The 23897-nt window shown below is 32.4% G+C and overlaps 1 protein-coding gene and 1 pseudogene across 1 annotated transcript; one reads left to right on the top strand and one right to left on the bottom strand.

The window, feature by feature from the left end:
* The first annotated feature begins 1739 nt into the window (after positions 1 to 1739).
* Positions 1740 to 9138, top strand: LOC124845658 (zinc finger CCCH domain-containing protein 6-like). The gene is made up of 4 exons (XM_047322796.2): positions 1740 to 2173; positions 6976 to 7185; positions 7331 to 7455; positions 7543 to 9138. Exons 1-4 carry the CDS (start codon positions 2114 to 2116, stop codon positions 8843 to 8845), a joined length of 1698 nt encoding a protein of 565 aa, XP_047178752.1. The 5' UTR covers positions 1740 to 2113; the 3' UTR covers positions 8846 to 9138.
* Positions 9139 to 12771: 3633 nt separating this feature from the next.
* LOC148206680 (secreted RxLR effector protein 161 pseudogene) lies at positions 12772 to 13561 on the bottom strand (annotated as a pseudogene).
* Between the last annotated feature and the right edge of the window lie 10336 nt (positions 13562 to 23897).

Here is a 23897-nt window from a genome sequence, read left to right as displayed (position 1 = left end):
AAAAGGAAAGAGAAAGTGTTGAGAGGAATGAGAGAGGTGAGTAAGGGTTTGAGGGGTTTCTTTTTTTTTTTTTTAGTTTTGAGAATGAAAATTATTAAAATAGCCTTAACCTTAAAACTTAGAATCCATGACATATAAGGATATTTTTGTCTACTAAAACCCGGTACACATTGCTAAAATGTACCAACGGCGTACGCGTTAGCAAACCCATATATATATATATATATATATATGTATATATATATATATATATATATATATATATATATATATATATATATATATATATATATATAATATGGTATTCTTGAAGGTGTTTATTGAATGCAAACTATTTTAACTCTTAAAAGCATTTGATAAATTTTTAAATATTAATGAAACCCATTTTATCCCAAACAAATTCTAATGTTTCCATCCATCTTATCATCATAAGTTCTAATGTGCTCCACCTAATACTACTTATTTATTATTACTTTTTATTTATTATTACTTTATAGTTCACACATCACGGGATGCCCTATTATCAGCCATATAAATAACACAATCCATTTTATCATTTTAACCATAACAGAAACTGAAGGCAATTAATAAAAAATAAAAGAAATCACTAAAACCTAACTGGGACAGATCGAACTTAAACCATTTAACTAATGGTGATACGTTTACCTGTTATTGATGTTAAAGAATAGAATATATCACCTCTTCCAAACTCATCCTTTTCTTCATAGATTATCTCTCCTCTCACATGTCCATTCAACTCCCATGTCTTGTAATAAAAAAGAAAAACTTACTTTCAATTTTTGCAACTAAAGTATATATTGATCATTTTTCTTCCTTAATAATGAAATTCTTCATGGGCATTATTTTCAAAATATAATCTCTGTCAGTCCTTTAATTTAGTTATTTGTTATATACTTATAGACTCATCTCGTTAAAAAAATTGTTAACGAGTATTTTTTTTTTAAATAGTCACATATTAATAAACTATTCACTATTTTTTAATATTTTTTTTTTCTGAAAATTAAAATTACTCTTTTTTCAAAATTTTAAGCTAATTTAATTTTTCATTTAATGAATTTTTTTATTTATAATAAAATTTAATTAAATTTATTTAAGATTTTAAACACATTTATTAAAATATTAAAAAAAATATCAAATAGTATAAAAAATTAAAATTTTATTTAAAATACGTTTTTGTTAATAAAGTTTGATTAAAATAATTAAATTTACATATTTTTAAAATAAGTCAATTTTAAATAAAAATAATTTTAATTTTCACTAAAAATATATTTAACTATTTTTATTTTAAAAAAATCACGATTATAACTTATTAACTTTGAAGAAAATTTATCCCAAAAATAAGTACGTATCCCACTGCTATAGTGCTTAACCTTAATCGCGGGGTAAACATATATATTATATCAAAAGGTACATAATAAAGCTATATATTATTGTAAATAAAGAAATAAAAACTATAAGAACGAGAAAGTATACAAAGCTATATATTATTATTATTATTATATAAACCAAGAGAGATGGTTACTTCCAAGAAAGAGACGTAAAGCGATTCATTCATGTTCTTTATCTAAGATTATCATCTCTAATCACATACGTCGGTTTCAAAAGCAAAGATTTAATTTATATTAGAATAATAATAAAAAAAAAAGAGAGCTAAAAAGCGCATTGGTCGTATCCGGTTGGCACCGCGGTTTTGTTTGAAATCGAAGTGGAAACGAATTGGGCCCAATCCAACCCACGCAACCACACCACTCGAAGGTATCGTTTCGTCAGTGTTGCATCTATGCGCTGTCACTGCCAACACAAGCCACCATCACCCTCTCCCTAGATTTTCCTAATCTCACGCCCCGTTCACCCTCACCCTCACCGTCAAACTCTATATAAGGATAACCACCTCCCCCGAAACGCCACTCTTTCTTTCTAGGGTTTTCCCTTTCAAATCTCTCCCTCTCTCTCCCTCTCTCTATGCCGAGTGAGTCGTTATAGAAAGGCGACGCGTTCCTTGGTTAATCATTTTGATTTTACTTTTCTCATATTAACCTATCTCTTATGCATCTGAATCTGAGTGTTTTTTAACTTTCATTCTGGATTTAATATGAAGCGAGCAAGGAAATCCAACCGGGTTTCGTGGGCCACTGGAGGGAACCTGTGTCAGGTATATACATTTGACAATCTTTTATCCAAGATTCTCTGTTTTAGCCAAGTTTTTTGTTAGTGATTTGTTGTCGTTTATTCAAATCCTTCTCCTTTGCTGTCGCTGTGTGCGATGCCTTTCGTTCGTACGCCCTATTTGGTTTGAGTTTTGTGCTTCGCTTTTGTTTTCTGCGATGATTCCTGACATTTTATGCACAGGCTGCTATCCAAGATACAGGGGTCACTGCTGTCAATAATAATAATGAATATTATTTATTATTAAATTATTAAAATAATAACAATAATAATGATGATAATGATAATCTTTAATAACTATAAGGAAAATGACGATGTTAACAATAATAGAGAAATTTATAATAATGATACTGATAAGAGGAAGATATTGAAAAAAAAAGTTTCCTTGAATAAATTACAATCTAGGTAATTTGTTCTAAAATTTTGGTTAATTAAATGCCTCTACACGTAAACAGTTGTTGATTTAAAATGGTAAATAAGAAGAAATACAATAAGGAAGACTCGTTCAGATCTTCCCTGGAAAAATTTAAAATCTTTAAAATGTTTTAAAAATCTCATTAATTTGAATGGATGATGAATGCTTAATAATGCTTGTTTACAGAAAAATTCGAAATTGGGAGAGCGAGAATTGAGAGAAAGAGTAAATAAGAAATACCGAGAGAAAACCTCAATGGAAAAATTTTCAGTCTAGGTATTAAGATGTTTAAAATGGAAAAATTTTCAGTCTAGGTATTAAGATGTTTAAAGTTCTTCAATGGTGCGTCACTACAGAAAATTTGGAAATCATCATGAAAATTTTTCAATCTAGGTATTAAGATGTTTAAAGTTCTTCGCCTCACTACAGAAAATTTAGAAATAATCATGAGAAGAAAATAAGTAAGAATAAGAATAAGGAAGAGCACTTTTTGATAACCTCACTGGAAAACATTACAACCTAAAGAAAATTTGGAAATCATGAGAAGAAAATAAGTAACAATAAGAATAACAAAGAGTTTGATAACCTCACTGGAAAAAATTACAACCTAAACAGTACGTTTTAAAAAATTCATTATTTTAAGTGTACAATAAGTCCATTAATACTAGATTACAGAAAATTGAAACTATGATTAATTAAATTTCGGTAAAACCTCTCAATGTAAACTATAAATCTTAATTACTGATACTTGTGAATACAAGCAAGTATTGTTTCAAAAGAAAACTTTGAAAGTTGAATAAGTCAGTCCTCCGGAACTGTTGGTGAAGATGTATTTACATCATAACTTGGGAGTTGATGATGGCACACCAAAGAGTTTGAGTGTTGCTGTTAATCTGAAACTTGCAGAAGTTGGGGACATAACCCTAAACTTCAAAATGTTTTTACAGATTAAAATCTATGAAGTTTCCTTTGTCCTTTATTTGATAATTTTGGGTCTAGTACTTCTCTTTCCTTGGTAAATAAGGGCTTGTTTGGTTTGACTAAAGGATTTTTCACTTTCATATTTTGTTTTCGTAATAGTTAGAAAATGGTCGTCTTGTTTATTGTTTGCAAAGACTTGTACATTGTTTAACACCAAATAAAGGCCTATACTTTGTTTAACATAAGAAGACTTGTACATTGTTTTATGATAGAAATATTTGACAATAGAAACTAAGTAAAACTAATATAACATTTGTAATTATTTCTGGTACAAGAAGTAAAATATTTTCTCAAAGTAAACAATTCCTCGAACTTTGTTAATCCAACATTTGTATGGATGTATACAACTAATATTTTTTGTACTGATAGCCATATCTTAAGATTTCATCAAAGTTTGTTGCAATTTGTTCATGACAGATGTTAATCTTGGAATGCAATATCAAGCAGTCGATCACCCCAAAAATGTTACACTAAAGATACATCAAAGTTATATTAATTTATATAATGTCTAATCCCTTAAACCTGAAAAGTACTCAAGATTTAAGACAAATTCATCAGTACTTTAAAAAACATAGCTTAAGGACATAGTTCAGCAGTCAAAGAATAACTGATAACAATAACTCAATAACAATGATAAGCACAATGAAACAGAACAACTAGCCAGGAGAAGTGCTCTGAAACAGAGCTGAGAAATAGTGTTTAATAGAGGTGCAATAACATAAGATCACACTGCATATGTGCAAAAACTTGTGTGTTGCTTCTGGTGGCTGCTGCACCATTCAATGCTGTTAATATAGTGGCACTATTTGCTGCTTTCAACTTCTATGCACAAATTTGAACAAGTGGTAGATGTATGCATGTTGTATTTGCCGCTGATTTGAATACACAAACGTAATGGCTGCATTTGTACAGCCTATACCTCATCATTGTTCTCATTGTCATTGTGCTCTGCTACCTGGTGTCCTACTCATGTGTTACACATCATCAGCGAGTTTTCACTTCCACTGTCTATCTCTGTTGTTGCCCTTGCGACCCTTGCGACCACTCTGTCGACACTACTCATGTCCAGCTGTTCATGAACAAAGTGGCATATGATGTGCTTTGGTGCTTCAGCCCTCTTTATTTCTAGCAAAACAGGAGAGGAAGAAGGTCTCCCTTGATGATGTGCTTCAGCCCTTCCTTGACCCACTTTTTCTTAAACGATTAACTTAGTCAAGAAATATAGTATTATTTGTAGAACCTAGAGTCTATTTAGTTTGAAAAAACCTTTTATTTTATTTCTGTTTTCACTTATTGTAATTTGGCCGAATATTTAACCATGAATTTGATGTTGTATTACTAGAAACAGATGCAACTTTTTCATGGTCACAAACAAATTTTTTTTTCCAACTAATACTAATTTCAGAAGCCTTATCACGAACATTACACCTGTCTTGTATATCATTTGACCTATAACAAAATTGATCAATAAGAATGATAATAAGAATAGTGTCCAAACTATATTCCAAAGTGTTTTAGTGGTGTCCATATGGTTTGAAAGATTTGCTAGGATACCTTCATAGGAAGGTAAATATACTAATCTTGATTTTTTTCAGGTTTTATGCTATGTATGTTTAACTTTTTATGTGTAGTGGGTTTGTTCTACCCTTAAGTTAGCCATGTCAAAGTGTTGAAACTTGTGTTAGTGTTGTAAAACCTGGTTCGGACTGATTGTTTCAAATAGATGGAATGAGAATAGGTAGTATTATTGGTCTAAGCTGCTTATTAGGTTCACCATGTGAATGAACCGATGTAAATTGGTATTTTTACGGTTGAAACAGAAGTTATGGGGTGACCTGTTATTCAGATTGGTCACATATTTTTAATGCTGACATAATGTTGAATGGTAAAGTCAAACTTTAAGGTTTGTGAAAAGGGATCAAAGCCATGTTCCATCTATGAACAACATGAATTTTACAAGTTACCACTTGACCAATGCATTTATTTTGTTATTGGTTCATGTAGTTCAACAATTAACCCTCTGATTCAACTAGTAACCCTTGATAATTGATCTGTGTTTTAAAACCTTGCTTAGTGTCATTTGCTTCATATATTTGAAGAGCAAATTTGTTTCATAGTGCGCCTTTTACTAAAAGTGGTGTGGTTTTGTTAGTAGCTGGTGGGCGATAGTGGTTGTATTTGTGGCTGATTAGGTGTTGATGGAGGAGTTTCTTCAATTTTCAAAAGTTGAGGAATTGGGTGATTCGTGGATGACATAGATGAAGTATTATATGAGTGGAACAAATTTAGTTTGATGGAAATCAGTTTTTGTGGGTCCAATGTAAATAATCCTTTTCATTTCTATTTTCCTTTGCAATCCGTTTTTTTCCATGTCAATCCTTCTTAACTCTAAACAAAGTGTAAGCACTCTTTCCACTTGAAGCTGTAAAATGGCATTTTGTCTTTGGTTGGAAATCCTACTATAGTCTAATTATCCTAAGATATCATGTGATTCATGTAACCAATCTCACTTAGTAGAATAAGGCTTTTGTTATTTACTTCGTAGTTGTTAATCACTCACAATTCTGAAGATGGGGAGTAAGTTTGATTTAATTTGGTTTGGTTTAGATTTGGTTGATTTCAACATTGGAATTAAAAGACTTAGGTTATTTTTTTATTTGCTTCTAGTTTTTGCCTTTTGCATTCAATATGACTAGATTGGATATTTCTGTTTCATTACTGGTTTTATTGAATGCTTTTCCGCTAAATAATATGATTGTTGTAATGTGTCCTAGCCTTGAAAAACTGTTCTCATCGCAGTCTTTTAATCAATTCTCATGTAGAAGTGAGATAAATAGAACTCATTACTGGAATTAAAATATTCTTATTTGTTTTAATGTGTCCTAGCCTTGAAAAATTGTTCTCATCGCAGTCTTTTAATCAATTCTCAGGTAGAAGTGAGATAAATAGAACTCATTACTGAAATTAAAATATTCTTATTTGTTTGAAATGTCAATTTGGCATATGGTTTTGATTAATGATCTAAAAGCGAAACTTTTCAGGAAATGGGTAGCAGTTGATTGATTAGAGGAGTCTCTGTTCATTTTGATCTCTCAGTAACCAACTGCTTACCTAACGGTTGCAAGAGCTGATATTGTTCTTTGTTTTTGTGTTTTGGATGGGATTGTAGTTCTAATAATGTATTCCTCTTTAAACTCTAGGATGCTGTTATTGGTGAATTTCTTATCGTACGATTTCTAGATGTATTAGCCTCATGAGGCTCTAATATATCAGTATTTTTGTGATTGTGTATTTATACAGTGTTTCTCTATGTAGTGATACAACTTCATGTCAACCTATTTATGATGAATACCACCTCCTCTTTTGTAACACTAATAATTGTGTCCTAACAGGTGAAATTGTTTTTGTCTGACGATTTCCCCTCAAAAGTAGGCCAACATTCGCAAGATCATCTTCAAATAAAGACATCGATGCTAAATTCAAATTCCGCCATTATTGATCCTACTGATTTGCCCCCTGGGTTTGAAAGCAGTCATTTCCTAAAACAAACAAGGGTTGATTTGTCCTGCATTTCCCAGATAAAATGGGAATGTCCTCTGCCGGTAATTCTGTCACATGTTATTTAGAATCTCGTTTTGCATGTGACTAAAACCTTGTTGAATATTTATTGTTTTCTTAACCATTATCTTCAACTGGTATGTTATCCTTCTTCTATTACTATATCGGTTTCTGTATTTTTTTTTACAGTTTATTGTCAATCCTGATTGGCGTGTTGTAGCGGGCGAAGAAAGTAGGGAGAAAGAAAATCAGAAAGCGAGAGAAAATAGGGTGCTTGAAGCTGTTTATCCCCGTCTTTCAGCCATTCCTCCTAGGTAAAATGTCTCACCTTAGTGTAGAAAGTTGTGGTACTTTTTTTCTTTCCAGTCACTAATATTGTTGAGTTGCAATTGGGTGTTTAGTCCTTCTGTCTCTATGGAAGTAGAAGAGGAAGATTATGATGATGACGTTACTCCCCTCATCCCTATCATTCCCATTGAAGAGGAAGAACCTATGGATATTTTACCCGAAGTGGCAGTAGCTGGGAACCCTTTCCCCAATGTGCAGCCGAATAACCCTCTGCAACATATATCTGCTGAAACTTCCATTCGTTCACCCTCAAACGGCTTTTATACTGATTCCTCGGATCCCTGTTCAGGGATCCCCTTGGGTGCGGGGGTATCTTTCGGTATGGAAGCTGATTTGGCAGCTTCTGTTGTTGCAACCATTATGAGGAGTTCTGAGCAGGGATCCCCGATTGATATGGATTTACTGGTTAAAATATTTAATGATCCCAAAATGCTCGACAAGTTGATTAATGAACATAGAACTGCAGCAAGCACCACAAGTGCTTCCACAAGTACTGTGGACACCACTCCTGGTGTTAAGCCTGACACTCCAGTTCTGTTGTCTACATCTGATGTGAAAGCTTCGGGGGCTACACCTACAAGTGCAGTGGGTTCATTGCCTTTTGGTCTGAAAACTACATATCCATCAGTTCCAGTATTGAGTCCTACACCTGACAAGCCATCCACTCTGTCAGTGCCTGCTGTTCCATCAGTCTCACTGTTCTCTCCGGCTCATGATAATCCAGTTACTGCATCAGTTCCATTGTCTAGGCCTTTATCTGGTAAGCCAGGAACACCCTCAGTTTCATTGCTCACAAATACACCTGCATCTCTTATACCCAGGTCTGTTAGCAAACAAATTCACCATGTGTCAAGTGGTATTTCCCCTGCATTAAATACTCAGCCTCACCAAGATACAGCTCTGGCATCTGGGCCAAAGCGAGTCGCTGCAATGGGCGGTGAATTAAGCACTGGTCCAGTGCCATCTCTTACCAGGAACTTGCATGCTGTTGTGAATCCGGTGCAATCCCCTGCTAGTACGTTGCCTTATAAACTAAGCACAGGTTCATCAGCATTTGCTGTAAAGGATGCCAACTACTATAAAAACCTCATCAGGCAACATGGGGCAGATAAGCAAGATATGCAGGACTCACACATAGGTATTCGTCATAGTAATCTCCAAGATATGAAACCGGTACATAACTTTAAACAAGGAGAAGTGAAACACAAAATCCAGAAACCATGCATATATTTTAAAAGCTCAAAAGGGTGCCGAAATGGTTCCAATTGCCCTTATCAGCACGATGTTTCAGCTCAGTGGGGAGCTGGTAACATCTTAGGGGCACAGAGTGCAAAAAGATTGAAATCGGGACCATAGTTTTAGGGAAGAACTAAATCTTAAGCGGTATATTTTAACGGAAAAAATTATAAGCCTTCTTTTGTTTCACCGTAAAGAACATGCACATACAGAGAGGGGGAGAGAGTAAAAAGTGGGACATTGGTTTGATTAGCTTACCAAGTTTTCTGGGAGTGTTTTGGTGGCCATTTTAATTAAATTTTGGGCCTGCAGGAACTTTCATACAATTAGGTGGAGGGTTTTATGGTTCTTTGATGACGGGCTTTTGTTGACGAAATTAGTGTTTTGGTCAAAATGGTATTTTCGTTTTTGCAGGTTGGGGAGAATTGTTCAGTCCCAGTCAAGTGGTGGCCATCCGTGGAGTTCTTTGGCGGATGCTCTGCCTAGCCATGAATAATTAATTCACTGCATAATAAGAAATCATAAAAGACATAATAAAATAATATCAAGATTTTAACTCGACAAAGATCAAATAATATAATGACCAAATAATAAAATGCTTAAGCACGACTAATATGATCTGCTAATGCTTTTGAAAGATGCTTCACAGACCGCATTAAAATTTACGCATATAGTAGTTGATTCAATGACCATATTAAGTTTGGGCTAAACTAATCCGTGGTTAAAATGTGGTCGGTTTTAGGCTCATTTCGAATTATTATAACTGTTTGCATTCATATAATAAATAACAAAAGTAATTATCTAATCTTTCTTCAGCTATACAAATAATGTATAATACAAAATTGTTGGCTCAGATGACTTTTGACGTAAATGGTTCTTGCAGTCAACTGATATTTTATGCTACGATCTTTAGAAAGTTTTGATAGTTTTTAAATCATAATTATATAAATCAAAATGAATTTTCTACGATTATAAGATGTCAAATAGAAAAAGTCAAACACAGCAGATACATTAAATCTTACTTTACCTATTTGTTATAATAGGTTGTCAGGGTTATAAAAGTAAAAGGGTTATGGACTAGAATTCTTCGTGTAAAAAAAGTTAATGTTATTACTAATCAATATTTACCTACAAAAAGATGTACTTATGAGTAAACATGTGAATATTAAAGTTTCGGCCTCATGTTTCGTAAAATTATTGGTGTTTCTGGTAATATCAGTTGACATTTTAAAAGTTATTTTACTTATCTAAATTACTGATGGTAGAGATTAATTGGTGAAAAAAATAGATGGATAGGATGAATTCCATTTTTATTATTGTAATAGATAACATAAAAAAGTTATTTTATTTTATTAAATATTTAATCCAAGTATATCCATTTAATAAAATTTCACTTTATTTACTCACGATTTTTTCATGGATACGGTAGACATTTCATTAACTTAAAAATATGTCTAATTATATTTCCGAAGAAGGTTAAAAACAAATTTAAAGGTATGTGTTGGAAATTTTAAAAAACTTAAATTAAGAAAAGATGTATAGATATTTCCTTAATGACAGAAAATAAAGATGGTTAGGTTGATTGTAATTCATGTTAGAAAGGTCTATTGCTTTCTGGATATAACTGAGAATTCATTAATCATTTATGAAATTAATTAGAAAATTTTGATATCATTCACGGGATCAAATTACTTGTAGACGAACCACATAAATGGTAGATGACTGAATCGCCTAGAATTTAATATTTCGTAAAAATTAAAATCAGAACTGACTAAGAATTTTAAACATATCTAAGTAAAATAAAGTTGAAAGAATAACAATTCAAGGAGTTATATAAATATTTTAAGAATATAACGTACTTCTTAGAAATATTCCTTAATTTGAACAAGTTGTTCTTGTTTCATTTTAGTTAAGGTTAGCTACGTTGTTATGTGAACGAATAATTTAACTTGAGAATCAGTTTCTTTTTTTTCTTTTTAATTTTACTAGCTCAACAATCTTATGGAAGTAGTTTTTCATCTCATCACGATCAACGTTGCTTTTAGTCGTTAAAAAACTTTGATAAGTCTCTTAATCTTAAAAAAGTTCAATTTTTTCTTTCAATAACTTACACGGTTAAACCTCAGTTAATTAATTATTGTTTACACATTTTTATATTAATATTTTACTCTCATAATTTAGATGAATAATTTTGTTTTCTCAATTTTTTTTAAACATGCCAAGTTAATGTCTCGTAGCTAAGTCCACCAAATAGTGTAACACAAATGAAATAAATTAGATTAGACTCATGGCATTAACTTGAGTCTACGACACTTTTTTTATTTGGATGTGTGATGAAAAAAAGGGAAGTAGTAAAATAAAAAAAGAGTGAAACATATCTTTTTCTAAACTAATTGAAAGAAAGTGAAAAAAAAAGTGTTTCACTTTGAGGAGCACCTATCCTCTTAATCAATAAGAAGGATGACAGTGATTATTTGTGTATAGACTACATACAACTAAATAAAGTTATTATAAAGAGTAAATATTATTTACTAAAAATTGACAAATTAGATCAATTTTCCACAATTAATTTAAGATCATAATATAAAAAAATTAGGTTAAAGGAGATGTACAAAATACTATATTTAGATCTAAATATAGTCATACTCAATAATTAATATTTTTTCTATATTCACATATTACATAAATACAAATTTTCTTTTTTGTTGGATAAATTTATGGTAAAATTGAAAGATGATATCTTCGTATACTCTTAATCTTATGAAAAACATCTTAGAGAGTTGTGTTTGGTGTGTTATAGGAAAAAAGTTATATGTAAAATTAACTAAATTAAGTTTTGAATGAAAAAAAAAGTAAAGTTTTTGGACATGTAGTACCAACTAAAAAGAATTTCGGTTGATCCTTTCAAAGTAGAGAATAATGATGAATTAAGAGAGTCCTAAAATAGGAATAAAAGTTCAAAGTTTTCTTGGATTAAATGGATACGGTAAAAGATTCATCGAAGAGTTTAAAAAAATTGTAACGTCTTTGATTAAGTTAATTCAATAATCAGTCTTTCCCTTGGTCATATAAATGTGAGTAAAGTCTTAATGAGACGAAGATAGGTATGACAAGTTTATCTCTATTAGTGACACCTTATTAGATCACTAGTAAAAGAAAAACTTATTGTATTAATTATCTTAGATTATTAGATATCTAGATATCTTTGTAAGTTATTCTTTAATTTTCAATGAATGAAAAACACACACAGGATCTTGAATTTTCATGATACTCACTATTCTCTCATCACAGTAGAAAAGAACTTACCTGGATCCATTGTACAGTTTCTTCCTATCAAACGTTCTCCCTTCTCTTACTTCACTTTAATGCTTTCTTGATGATATAGAAAAATTCTGAGGGATGCACAGTATGTTTTCTTTTCCAGAGAACTCTTTTCAGAAACTTAACCTGTAAACCGTAGTCACATCTTTTTCCCTCTTTTATGATATTTTAATTAACTTTAATAAAATACCAAAATACCCTTTATTGAAGTGAGAAGAGAGGGATTAATTTTAATAACTCTAAAATAATCCCTATAACTTTAATACATTATATTCTAATAATCATCACATTAGAATCTGTACATCAAAGTTATACTTTAAATTACATGAACCAATCTTAAATATTAATATAATTTAACATTCTCCCACTTGGTTCATGTGATGACTTGAAGATCTAAACTAAACTTTAAGTGCGCACCATTCATTTGAATTATCAAGTCATCATCCTTATATGAATTGAAATGATCGGATCATGGCGGGCAAAAGTCATGAACGACAAGATTCCTTCCATGTATCACATAATCAAACCAACTCAACATAACTTTAATCAATCTTTTAACTTTCATGTCTCTAAAAGAGATATAACATGTTACCACAATCAATAATACATGTATATAACTTAATGTGGATAACAATAGAATAAAGAGAAACATAACTTTAATTGAATTCACAAGTGTCATAACAATACAAGCATATAACTATACATATCCATAAAGATAGATAACATCATAATGTTAATATTGACTTATCCATAATGCCCATACTTTCAACATGGCCAATAAAAGTTTTGGGCGGTAGTCCTTTAGTTAACGGATCTGCTATCATCAAATCCGTACCAATATGCTCAATTAACACTCTACGTTTCTGCACTTCTTCTTTGACCGACAAGTATTTCAAATCCATGTGTTTAGCACCCTTTGAGTACTTGTCATTTTTAGAGAAGAAGACGGCTGCGGAATTATCACAATAAATCCTTATCGGCCTAGCAATACTGTCAATAATGCCAAGCCTCGATACAAAGTTCCGCAACCACAAAGCATGAACCGTGGCCTCAAAGCATGCCACGAATTCAGCCTCCATGGTGGAAGTAGCAATGACTGATTGTTTTGCACTTTTCCAAGAAATTGCTCCCAGCTAATAGATAAACATACCCAAATGTGGATTTTCTTGAATCCACACATCCAGCATAGTCTGAATCCGAGTAGCCAACCATCTCAAGATGATCTGACCTTCTGTAGGTGAGCATGTATTCTTTGGTACCTTGTAAATACCTAAGAACTTTCTTTGCAGCTTTCCAGTGATCCATTCCGGGATTACTTTGATATCGGCCTAACATTCCAACAGCAAAACTGATATCTGGTCGAGTACAAGTTTGAGCATACATCAAACTCCCAACCACTGACGCATAAGGAATAGACTCCATGGCCTTTCGTTCCAAATCATTCTTGGGACATTGCATTTGACTAAACTTGTCTCCTTTTTGAATTGGAACTATTCCAGGAGAACATTTTTCCATTCTGAATCTCTCTAACACTTTATTAATATAGCCTTTTTGAGACAAACTTAACAATCCTTGTGATCTATCACGGAATATTTCTATTCCTATCACATAAGATGCCTCATTCATATCTTTCATTTCAAAGTTGTTAGAGAGAAACTTCTTTACATCATGTAACATACCAACATCATTAGTAGCAAGAAGAATGTCGTCAACATATAGAACCAATATAACAAACTTACTCCCACTAATCTTCATATATATACACCGGTCAACAGTGTTCTCTACAAAACCATATGAAGTTATGATATCATTAAATTTTAGATACCATTGTCGGGAAGCTTGTTTCAGTCCATATATTGATTTCTTCAATTTACACACCAAATTTTCTTTTCCTGTTATTGTGAAACCTTCTGGTTGGTCCATATAAACTTCCTCTTCTAAGTCACCATTCAGAAAAGCGGTCTTTACATCCATTTGGTGAAGCTCTAAATCATAATGAGCCACCAAAGCCAAAACAATTCTCAAAGAGTCCTTCTTAGAAACAGGAGAGAAAGTCTCTTTGTAGTCAATGCCTTCCTTTTGAGTGAAACCTTTGGCGACTAATCTAGCTTTATACCTTTCAATATTGCCTTTTGAGTCATGTTTAGTCTTAAAGACCCATTTACAACCGACTCTTTTTGAACCCTTAGGCAATTCAACTAGATCCCATGCTTTATTGTCATCCATTGATTTCAATTCTTCTTTCATAGCATTCAACCAATTCTCTGAATTATTACTTTCCATGGCTTGTCTGAAAAAGACTGGATCCTCATCAATGCTTAAGTCACATTCATGTTCAACAGAGTAAACCACATAATCATTCGAAATAGCAGGTCTTTTCTCCCTTACAGACCTTCTTAAAGCTGCTTCTTGTGGTTCCTCTATCAATTGCTCATTTATGACTTGCTCATTTGTGACTTGCTCATTGTCAATTGGCTCAACATTTATATGTTCATTTTGTGGGATTGAAACATTAATTTGTTGTCTCTGCTTGTTGTGTGACTGTGATACAACAAGAAGGATAACAACTTCAGAAGAGACATTAGATGTAGAAACACTATTAGTATGCTCTTGAATATCCACTATTCGTGATTCCTCACTCCCACTAAATTGACCATTTTCAATGAACCGAGCATTTCCAGACTCAACTATTCTTGTACTATGGTTAGGGCAATAAAATCTATATCCCTTTGATTTTTCAGGATAACCGATGAAGTAACCACTAATGGTTCTTGCATCAAGCTTCTTTTCATGTGGATTATATAACCTTACCTCTGCCGGACAACCCCAAACATGAAGATGTCTCAAACTGGGTTTCCTTCCAGTCCATAGTTCATAAGGAGTTTTAGAAACTGCTTTGCTAGGAACCCTGTTAACCAGATATACAACAGTCTTTAATGAATACATCCACAAAGATAAAGGAATATTACTATGACTTAACATACTCCTAACCATATCCATAAGAGTACGATTCCGCCTTTCTGCTACACCATTTTGTTGTGGTGTACCGGGCATTGTATATTGTGCACATATACCCCGAATTTCAAGAAACTTTGCAAATGGACCTGGACATTGTCCACTCTCATCAATTTTACCATAATATTCACCACCTCTATCAGATCTCATCACTTTTACTTTTCTATCTAATTGTCTTTCCACCTCATTTATGAACACCTCAAGGGCATTTACTGATTGAGATTTTTCATGTAATAGATATATATAACAATAACGTGAGAAATCATCAATAAAGGAGATAAAATATTTTTCACCACTCCAGGATTTAATGTCAAAAGGACCACAAATATCAGTGTGTATTAACTCAAGAAGTTGACTACTTCTTGTGGCAGGATATTTTGATATGTGTTTTGTTTGTTTACCCTTAATACAATCAATACATACATCCCAGTCATCAAAATCCAATTGAGGCAAAATTTCATTTTTCACTAACCTCAACATCCTTTCTTTGGATATGTGACCTAATCTTTTATGCCATAAGAAAGCAGAACATTCTTTTCCTGCACCACAGTTTCTATCAACAACATGTTCAACACTAAACAGGGATTCAAAAAAATTAACATCAAGATTTAAACGATATAAACCATCCAATAATGTACCAGAACCATAATAGTACGAAAGTTTATACAAATGAAAAATACCATTTTCAATCTTAAAGTTAAAACCTAAATAATCCAACTTTGCAACAGAAATTAAATTCCTAGCACAACCAGGAACATAGAGACACTTTTCAAGATTCAGACAATAGCCAGTGTCTAGAATCAATCTGTAAGTCCCAATTCCTTCTATTCGTGCCTTCATTATGTTCCCCATATATAAATACTTTTCAGTTCCTTTTATGGGCTGGATTGAAAGGAATCCCTGCATAATATTAGAAACATGAGTAGTAGCTCCAGAATCCAACCACCAGGTATTATTAGGTACTTCAATTATATTTGCTTCAAAACTTACAGAAACATAAAAAGTACCTTTCTTTTCGAACCAAGATTTTCTTTTCGGAAAATCTTTCTTGAAGTGACCTACTTTCTTGCAAAAGAAACATTTCTGGTCCTTCTGGATATTGCCCTTATTCACTTTCATTGGGGCTTTGTCCTTCTTGTTCTTCTTTCCTGATTTGGCTTTACTGAAGCTAGCACCTTCATGAGTTGTGAGATGGATAGAATGATCTTTCATTTTCTTCAATCTCCCTTCCTCTTGTATCAACATGGCTTTAATTTCTTGAAAGTTCCATTTGTCTTTAAGAGTGTTATATTTCACTTGGAACTGGCCAAATTCAGGAGGAAGAGAGTTCATGATGAACTGTACTAGAAAAGACTCATTCACCTCCATTCCCATTGACTTCAATCTTGCTGCTATATTTGCCATTCCAGTTACATGGTCATGTATGGGCTGCGACCAGTCAAACTTTTTGGTAGTCAGCTCACTCATAAGAGTTCCTACAATAGACTTGTCAGTTATGTCTGATTGTGAGTACTCCTTGATCAGTTTCATGAATTCCTTTGCGTTTTCTGTTTTAGGCATAGAAGGCTTTACATTCTCTGCCATAGACATGCGCATCAAGTTTAGTGACAGCCTGTTAGACCTATGCCAAGCCTCATGAAGAGACTTCTCATCATCTGTACTAGTCACTGTAATGGCTGCGGGCATTTCATCCATCATAATTGCCATGTCCAAGTCTAACACACCCAGTTGGAACTGGATTTGTTCTGACCAATCAGCATAATTGAGCCCATTAAACTTGACCACATTGTTGCTCAAACCTGATAAATTCATGTAAGCTGGAAATAATACAGAAGCTCATACATTAATGCTTTGATAAAAATTAATGGATTCAAACAAATTACTACACTAGTCATACATTCAAGTTCACCTTTGGGTGACACTTAAACTGATAGGTAATCATTTAAGTCATTCATTTAAGTTCACCTTTGGGTGATACTTAAACTGACAAATTCCATATACACTTTAATAAACAATCAATCATACTTTAAGTCTATATGTATGTTATCTTTGGATATACAAACATATTTACTAAGTACATGAAATGTCTCACTTTAATGTCATCAATTATAAACAATGGTTCACCTTTGGGTAATCCATAACATCCTTATATCAATGACTAATAATTATATATATATATATATATATATATATATATATATATATATTCATAATTTAACATCCTTTATATTATGAATAATTTTCACAATAACATGAGCAATTTAAAAGAACAACGAAATTGCTAAAACTTTTAATTTTGATTAGAATTATACCTCATTCGAAATTCAACTTAATTGAATTTCCTTCGTCCAAGATTAATAAACAATTACATATAATTCATAAAACAAAAATTATACCATACATGTTAATAGATACACTTTTCAAATTAAAAGTATTTGAAACCTTCAAACTTTTAATTCACAATTAATTTTCATTCACTACACAACAATGTTAAAAAAAATAAATAAATAAATACATGAGCACAAGAATAAAATACTGAGAACAATGCCGCAACAATAAAGTTGCTTCGAAAATGAAAAATGAAATTCCACTGCAACAATAAAGTTGCTTCCAAAATGGAATTTCGGGGCTGAAGATGTGCAACAATAAAGTTGCTTTAATGCACACCATGCAACAGTAAATTGCGGCTTGGATTCTTGTGCATAAAAAAAAATTGCGGCTTCAAAATTCACAATACAGTGAATTGAAATAATCAACAGGAAATTTGCTTTTAAACTTTCGACTTCCAGGGTAAAATTCACGTTAAAGTGAATTGAACTTTCTTGCATCAATAAAAAAAATTGATATCTTAAAACCCTACGGCTTGGATTTCATGCCAGTAAAATTAATTAAACATATGAAAATTTAAAATCCCCAAATTTTATAATTCAAAAATTAGGGTTTCACAAAATTGAGAAAATTACCATTCATGGAGAATCACAAAATTCAGGCTCTGATACCACTTGTAAGTTATTCTTTAATTTTCAATTGAATGAAAAACACACACATGATCTTGAATTTTCATGATACTCACTATTCTCTCATCACAGTAGAAAAGAACTTACCTGGATCCATTGTACAGTTTCTTCCTGTCAAACGTTCTCCCTTCTCTCACTTCACTTTAATGCTTTCTTGATGATATAGAAAAATTCTGAGGGATGCACAATATATTTTCTTTTCCAGAGAACGTAACTTTCTTTCTCTCTTTTCAGAAACTTAACCTGGAAACCGTAGTCACATCTTTTTCCCTCTTTTATGATATTTTAATTAACTTTAATAAAATACCAAAATGCCCTTTATTGAAGTGAGAAGAGAGGGATTAATTTTAATAACTCTAAAATAATCCCTATAACTTTAATACATTATATTCTAATAATCATCACATTAGAATCTGTACATCAAAGTTATACTTTAAATTACATGAACCAATCTTAAATATTAATATAATTTAACAATCTTATGTTTATCTTTTATCTTTAGTTACTTATGTTTTGTTATATTTTTATTATTCTTTAGTTTGTATTTTGGACTTAGTCCATATTTTCTCATTATAAATAAAATACCTTGTGTGTATTTTCTACACAAGGGAGCTTTTCACTATATTATGAAGTTCGCAAAACACTAGAAGGGGGTTGAACAGAGTGTTGTTTGCGAAAAAGCACTTTGTGTGTGATGCTTAAGGTTACACTTTGAGTATTGACACCACTCTTGATTTTCATTAGACAATTCTAGTATTAACCTGATACACTGCCTAGAATTGAGTTTCACCCACTCTTGGTTGTGCAATATTCTTCACCACTCTTAGTATCCCTAGATAATCTTGGTATCTTCGTGATACGCTATCTAGTTGAGTTTCACCCATTCTTAATTGTTCAGTATTCTTCACCACTCATTATATTCCTAGACAATCTTGGTATCTTCTTGATACTCTGTTTCGTTGAGTTTTACTCACTCTTGGTTTCCCTAGTTAATCCTAGTAACACCTGTTACACTAACTAGAACTGAGTATCAACCACTCCTAGTTATGCAATATTCTTCACCACTTCTGGTATCCTTAGGCAATCCTGATATTTTTCTGATACGCTGTCTAATTGAGTTTCACTCACTCTTGGTTTCCACTAAACAAACCCTGTATCAACCTGTATACTATCTAGCTATCGTTTAACTCCATTGAGTTAATCATTAAGTGTTTATATTCTCTTCAGAATATGCAATCAATCAGATTGCTTACAAGTCTTTAAAATATTACTCTTATAAAGAGGATGTGTTTACAATACAACTCAATCTAGTAAACCTTGTAAACTTTTAACTCTTCTTCTATGTAGCTCGAAGTGTACTCTCAATAATTTTCATTTTTTTACATGGGGATGATTTTTACTATATGTTCCTTGTTTCCCCATCCTCTCTTTCTTCTCATAAGTGATCTTCTATTTATGGGCTTCATGAGAAATTCTATATTAGACAATGCTTGTTTTGATCCTTAAGTCTTCATAGCTTTTTTCATAGGTGGCAGCCATATGCTGATGTTTATTTGTCAGAGCAAACATGTTTTATCAAAAGTAGGTTGAACGAACTTTTTATCACAACTTTTGATGGTGAGAACATTCCGTGAATGTCTTCTTTGTCTCTAACGTTAACTTCTCACTTGTATATGACATGGCAGGTAGATACTTGACATATACAATTACAAAGAGTAGAATAGATATGCCTGTAGACAAATGTGTCTTTTTTTTTATTACTTTTGTTGTTTTGAAATGTTGTGGATTTAATGCTCTCTAATGTGTGTTCAGAACAACTATAAGCTTTTCAAATTTTCTATCGTTCAAGCAAGATTTGATTGTTTAAGCATTTCTATAGAGATACCAAGCAGCTCATAAAGGTTTCATCGTTGGATGAAAATGTCACTCGGTACAAGGTATCGTTTGACCTATACAAGGTATCACTTTTCCTATACAAGGTGTTTCCTAACAACACTTTGTTTAGTGATCTTAGTTTGGTTCAAGAGTGCGTTTAGGAAGATGTCTTTCAACACATCTTTTTGGAACAATATTTATATCTTTTAGCATGTTTACTAAAAACATTATTTTGTAAGATCATTTAGCATTGTATAGCAAGATCTCGTTTAACAAGACTCTCATATAGCACATTGACGCATTTTGTGAGAAAATAATTTGGTAGTGCATCTACTAAGATATTAGTGCGTTTACTAAAGTTTTTCCTTAAACATTTCGTTCTTCACAAAGCTTTTTCATAAGAATCCTTTTCTTTCAACGATATATTTTCACAAAGATAACACTTTGTCATATGCTTATTTTGTTCATTGTTGTTCGTTAATCCTCAAAGCATATGAGGATGTTAGTCTTCCTCTCTCCTTATAATACTAATTAATTGTGTCATAACAATGTTTTGTATTATATTTCTTCTAGGAGTGAAGTGTTGTCCTTTAATATTAAGGGTATATTCTTTCATTTTGTGCTTATGTTCTTGAGACGATGTTGTGACGCTTGTTTTATTTGATAGATTTTTGTACCTCTTGTATAGTGAGATCCACTTAGACAATTTTATACTATCACTTTGTGAGTGTGTCCGTATCTTTTAAGCACAATTTTTTGACAAGCCTATGTAGGTTTTTCTTTCTAGTTAGACGCTTCTACTAGGGGATATATTATGTCTTTTGAACTTATCTCTTTCGCTATATTTTATGCATTTTACACTTAGATGATTATATGTTGTCCATTATTCGGTGTTCAACAACTTTTCTTTATGACTACTAGAGAATTTGGTTATTTGTGAGATATATCTATATCCTTTCCATTTTTTTAGGTACCTTGTTACTTATGATTATTTTTTTTAGTGTTGTTTATTAAACCTCAAAACCAGATATACTTTAGACGATCTTGTCTCTTCTCTAGACAATCTTGTCTCAACATATTCAATATGGTATCCAGAGCCTAAAGTTCTTTTGGAAAATTTTCGTCGCCCTTATTCCACTATAATCACCACCGTTTGTTGTCATTATCATCACCAAAGCTTCAGTTTCGACTGACAACCACATGATCTACTTGGCTTGGCCAAGTGACCCCAACACTCTCAAGATCGTTTCCATCAGAGTCCAAATGCACTCCCACACGCCAGTTAAAGTTCGCAAAAACCGTCTTTCCAGCTCCGTGTGGCGACACATGCGTCACCTTCTTTAACTCCGATCCGTCATTGGACTCATCACGACCTCTTCTCTCCAGATCTGGACTTGTTGCCTTGATTGGAAAAACTTGAATTTTTGTGGTTTCTCTCTCTCATGTTTATCTATGGCTTCTTCTACTATTGTCTATTTTGATCTCCCTTCTGCCATCAATGTTTCTGACTCGTTCATATATACTAACTATGTTAATGTGCACTTGTTTATTAATAAGTTAGATGACACTAATTATGTGAATGAGGTATTAGGCATTAAACTCTAACTTAAGAGTCAAGGGTAGTTTATCATATTACTCAAAAAGTGACTAATATTCCTTTTGTTGATGGTCCTTGTTGGATGAAAATTGATTCTCAGTTTTGTATTATTCTCAAGCGTACTCATTCTTAATTTGTTTTTCTTATGACACATGGTTTGAAGTCTGTGAACAAGCAAAATTATTATACATCAATGATACTCAACGTCTTTATAGTGTTTGTCATTATTTTTTCAATGTTGTTACTCCTTTGCATCAGGACTCTACGACTGATTATATACGGGTGAGATTCATGTTCTTTCTTATGAATTTAATGAGTTATTGTCTCATGCCTCTACTCTTGCCTAAGAAATAAAACAATGGTAGAAGTTCTTCATGGTATTGGTATTACATGGACTTGCTAATAAATATTCTCATGTTCGTGATAAGTTTTTGGGTTCACCTATTGTACCCACTTTGGGTTTTACTTGTTCCATTCTTTTCTGTGTACCAATTACACTCATTAATGATACACCTATTGATGACTCATTTCCATTAGCATCTTAACATGATCACAACGACTCTTGCAACCCTGACAAAGGATGTCACCAGCTGTGTACAGGACTGGAGTTCAAAACAAGTGATTGACATTGGACGTGAGACTCATGGTCTTTATCATCTTCGTTCTTCTTTGTTGGCACAATTTTGGAATCTCTTTTTCCTCTTCATTCTTATTTAAGTCATCCCATTCTTGTTAAATTGAAGCATCTTGTTCCTAGCTTATACAAGTTATCTAGTTTGGTGTGTGAGTCATTTCAATTAGGCAAGCATAGTCGTAGTTTCTTTCCTCGTAGTATCTCACAACGTACTTTATCCCTTTTTGCCTTAGTTCACTTTGACATTTTGGGAGCTAGTCGTGTTAAGTCAAATTCCAAGTGTACTTGGTTGTTTTTAATGAAAAATCGTTCTAAATTATTTTGTATATTTTAATTTTTTTAATTAAATTAAAACTTAGTTTAGTGCTTCTTTTCGAACTTTGCAAAATGATAATGTCCATGAATAGCTTTCCCTTTCGTTTAAACAATGTATGGCTTCTCATGACATTCTCCATCTACGTGCTTATACACCTCGACAAAATAGGGTGGTTGAACATAAAAATAAACATCTTATTGAAACAACTCGTATTATTTTATTTCATGGTGAAGTTCCTCAATATTTTTGGGGTGATGTTATTCTTATTTATCTCATTAATTACATGCCCTCTTTGATTTTAGATAATAAAGTACCTCATTCTATTTTATTTCCTCATGAACCTCTTCATCCTTTACCTCTAAAAGCTTTTGGGTCTACATGTTTTGTTCATAATCTTAGTCATAGTCTTGATAAGTTATCTCCTCGATTACATAAATGTGTTTTTTTTAGGATTTACTATATCACAAAAAGGATACAAGTGTTTTTCTTCTTCTCTTAACCACTATTTTGTTTTTGAAATGTCACCTTCCATAAGTTTTCTTTTTACTTTAAAGGTCCTTCTTCTTTTTACATGTTTATCTCTAATACAATCATTATTCCTAATACATTTCATATTTCTGTTATTTGTGCTCCTCAAGTTATGTGTAGTCCACTATTAGATTCTTCTCCACCACCACTTCAGGTTTATAGTCACAAACATCATCTTCAAAAACCACCAAATGACTTAATTCAAGTGTCAACTATTGTGTCTCCTCCATCTCTAACAATTGAGTCTGACCTCCTAATTACCCTCTGTAAAGGTATACCTTCTAACCATAATCTCTCTCTATATTATATTTGTTTAAGTTATCATAAACTATTTTAACCTTTTAATACATGCCTTTCATCTATTTATTCTATGAACATTCCAAAATCTGTTAATGATGCATTAGGTTATCTTGGTTGGCGTCAAACCATGCTAAATGAATTAAGTACTCTATATAATAGTGGAACTTGGGAGTTCGTCTCATTACCATTTAGAAAATTTGTTGTTGGTTGCATGTTATTTTTTGCTATCAAAGTTGGTCCTAATGGTACTATTGATCACCTCAAAGCATGTCTTGTGACCAAGGTTACACATAAATTTTTTAGGTCAAATTATGGTGATTCTTACTCTTTAGTGGCAAAGATAACTTCTGTTTGTTTTTTATAGTCATGGTTGCTCTTCAATAATGGCCTACTTATCAACTAGATGTCAAAATGTGTTCCTTAGTGAAGATTTGAGGGAAGAGATTTATATGGAACAACCTTTAGATTTTGTTGCTCAAGAAGAGACTTATAGATTGGTATGCCATCTTCATATATCTTTATATGACCTAAAACAAAGTGTTGTGGAAACAAAGTAAGAAACGATTTTG

Source organism: Vigna umbellata, chromosome 1 (genome assembly GCF_029865625.1).
Source record: "Vigna umbellata cultivar VRB3 chromosome 1, Vumbellata_1.0, whole genome shotgun sequence".
Classification (NCBI taxonomy): Eukaryota; Viridiplantae; Streptophyta; class Magnoliopsida; order Fabales; family Fabaceae; genus Vigna; species Vigna umbellata.
This window is presented reverse-complemented; position numbering and strand designations above follow the sequence as displayed.

What these genes read in the sequence shown, in the direction of transcription:
- LOC124845658 (XM_047322796.2), top strand. Translation starts at nt 2,114, where the DNA reads ATGAAGCGAGCAAGGAAATCCAACCGGGTTTCGTGGGCCACTGGAGGG. An exon ending in CTGGAGGGAACCTGTGTCAG is followed by an intron (nt 2,174 to 6,975) that starts GTATATACATTT and finishes GTGTCCTAACAG; the next exon opens with GTGAAATTGTTTTTGTCTGA. An exon ending in CTTTCAGCCATTCCTCCTAG is followed by an intron (nt 7,456 to 7,542) that starts GTAAAATGTCTC and finishes TTGGGTGTTTAG; the next exon opens with TCCTTCTGTCTCTATGGAAG.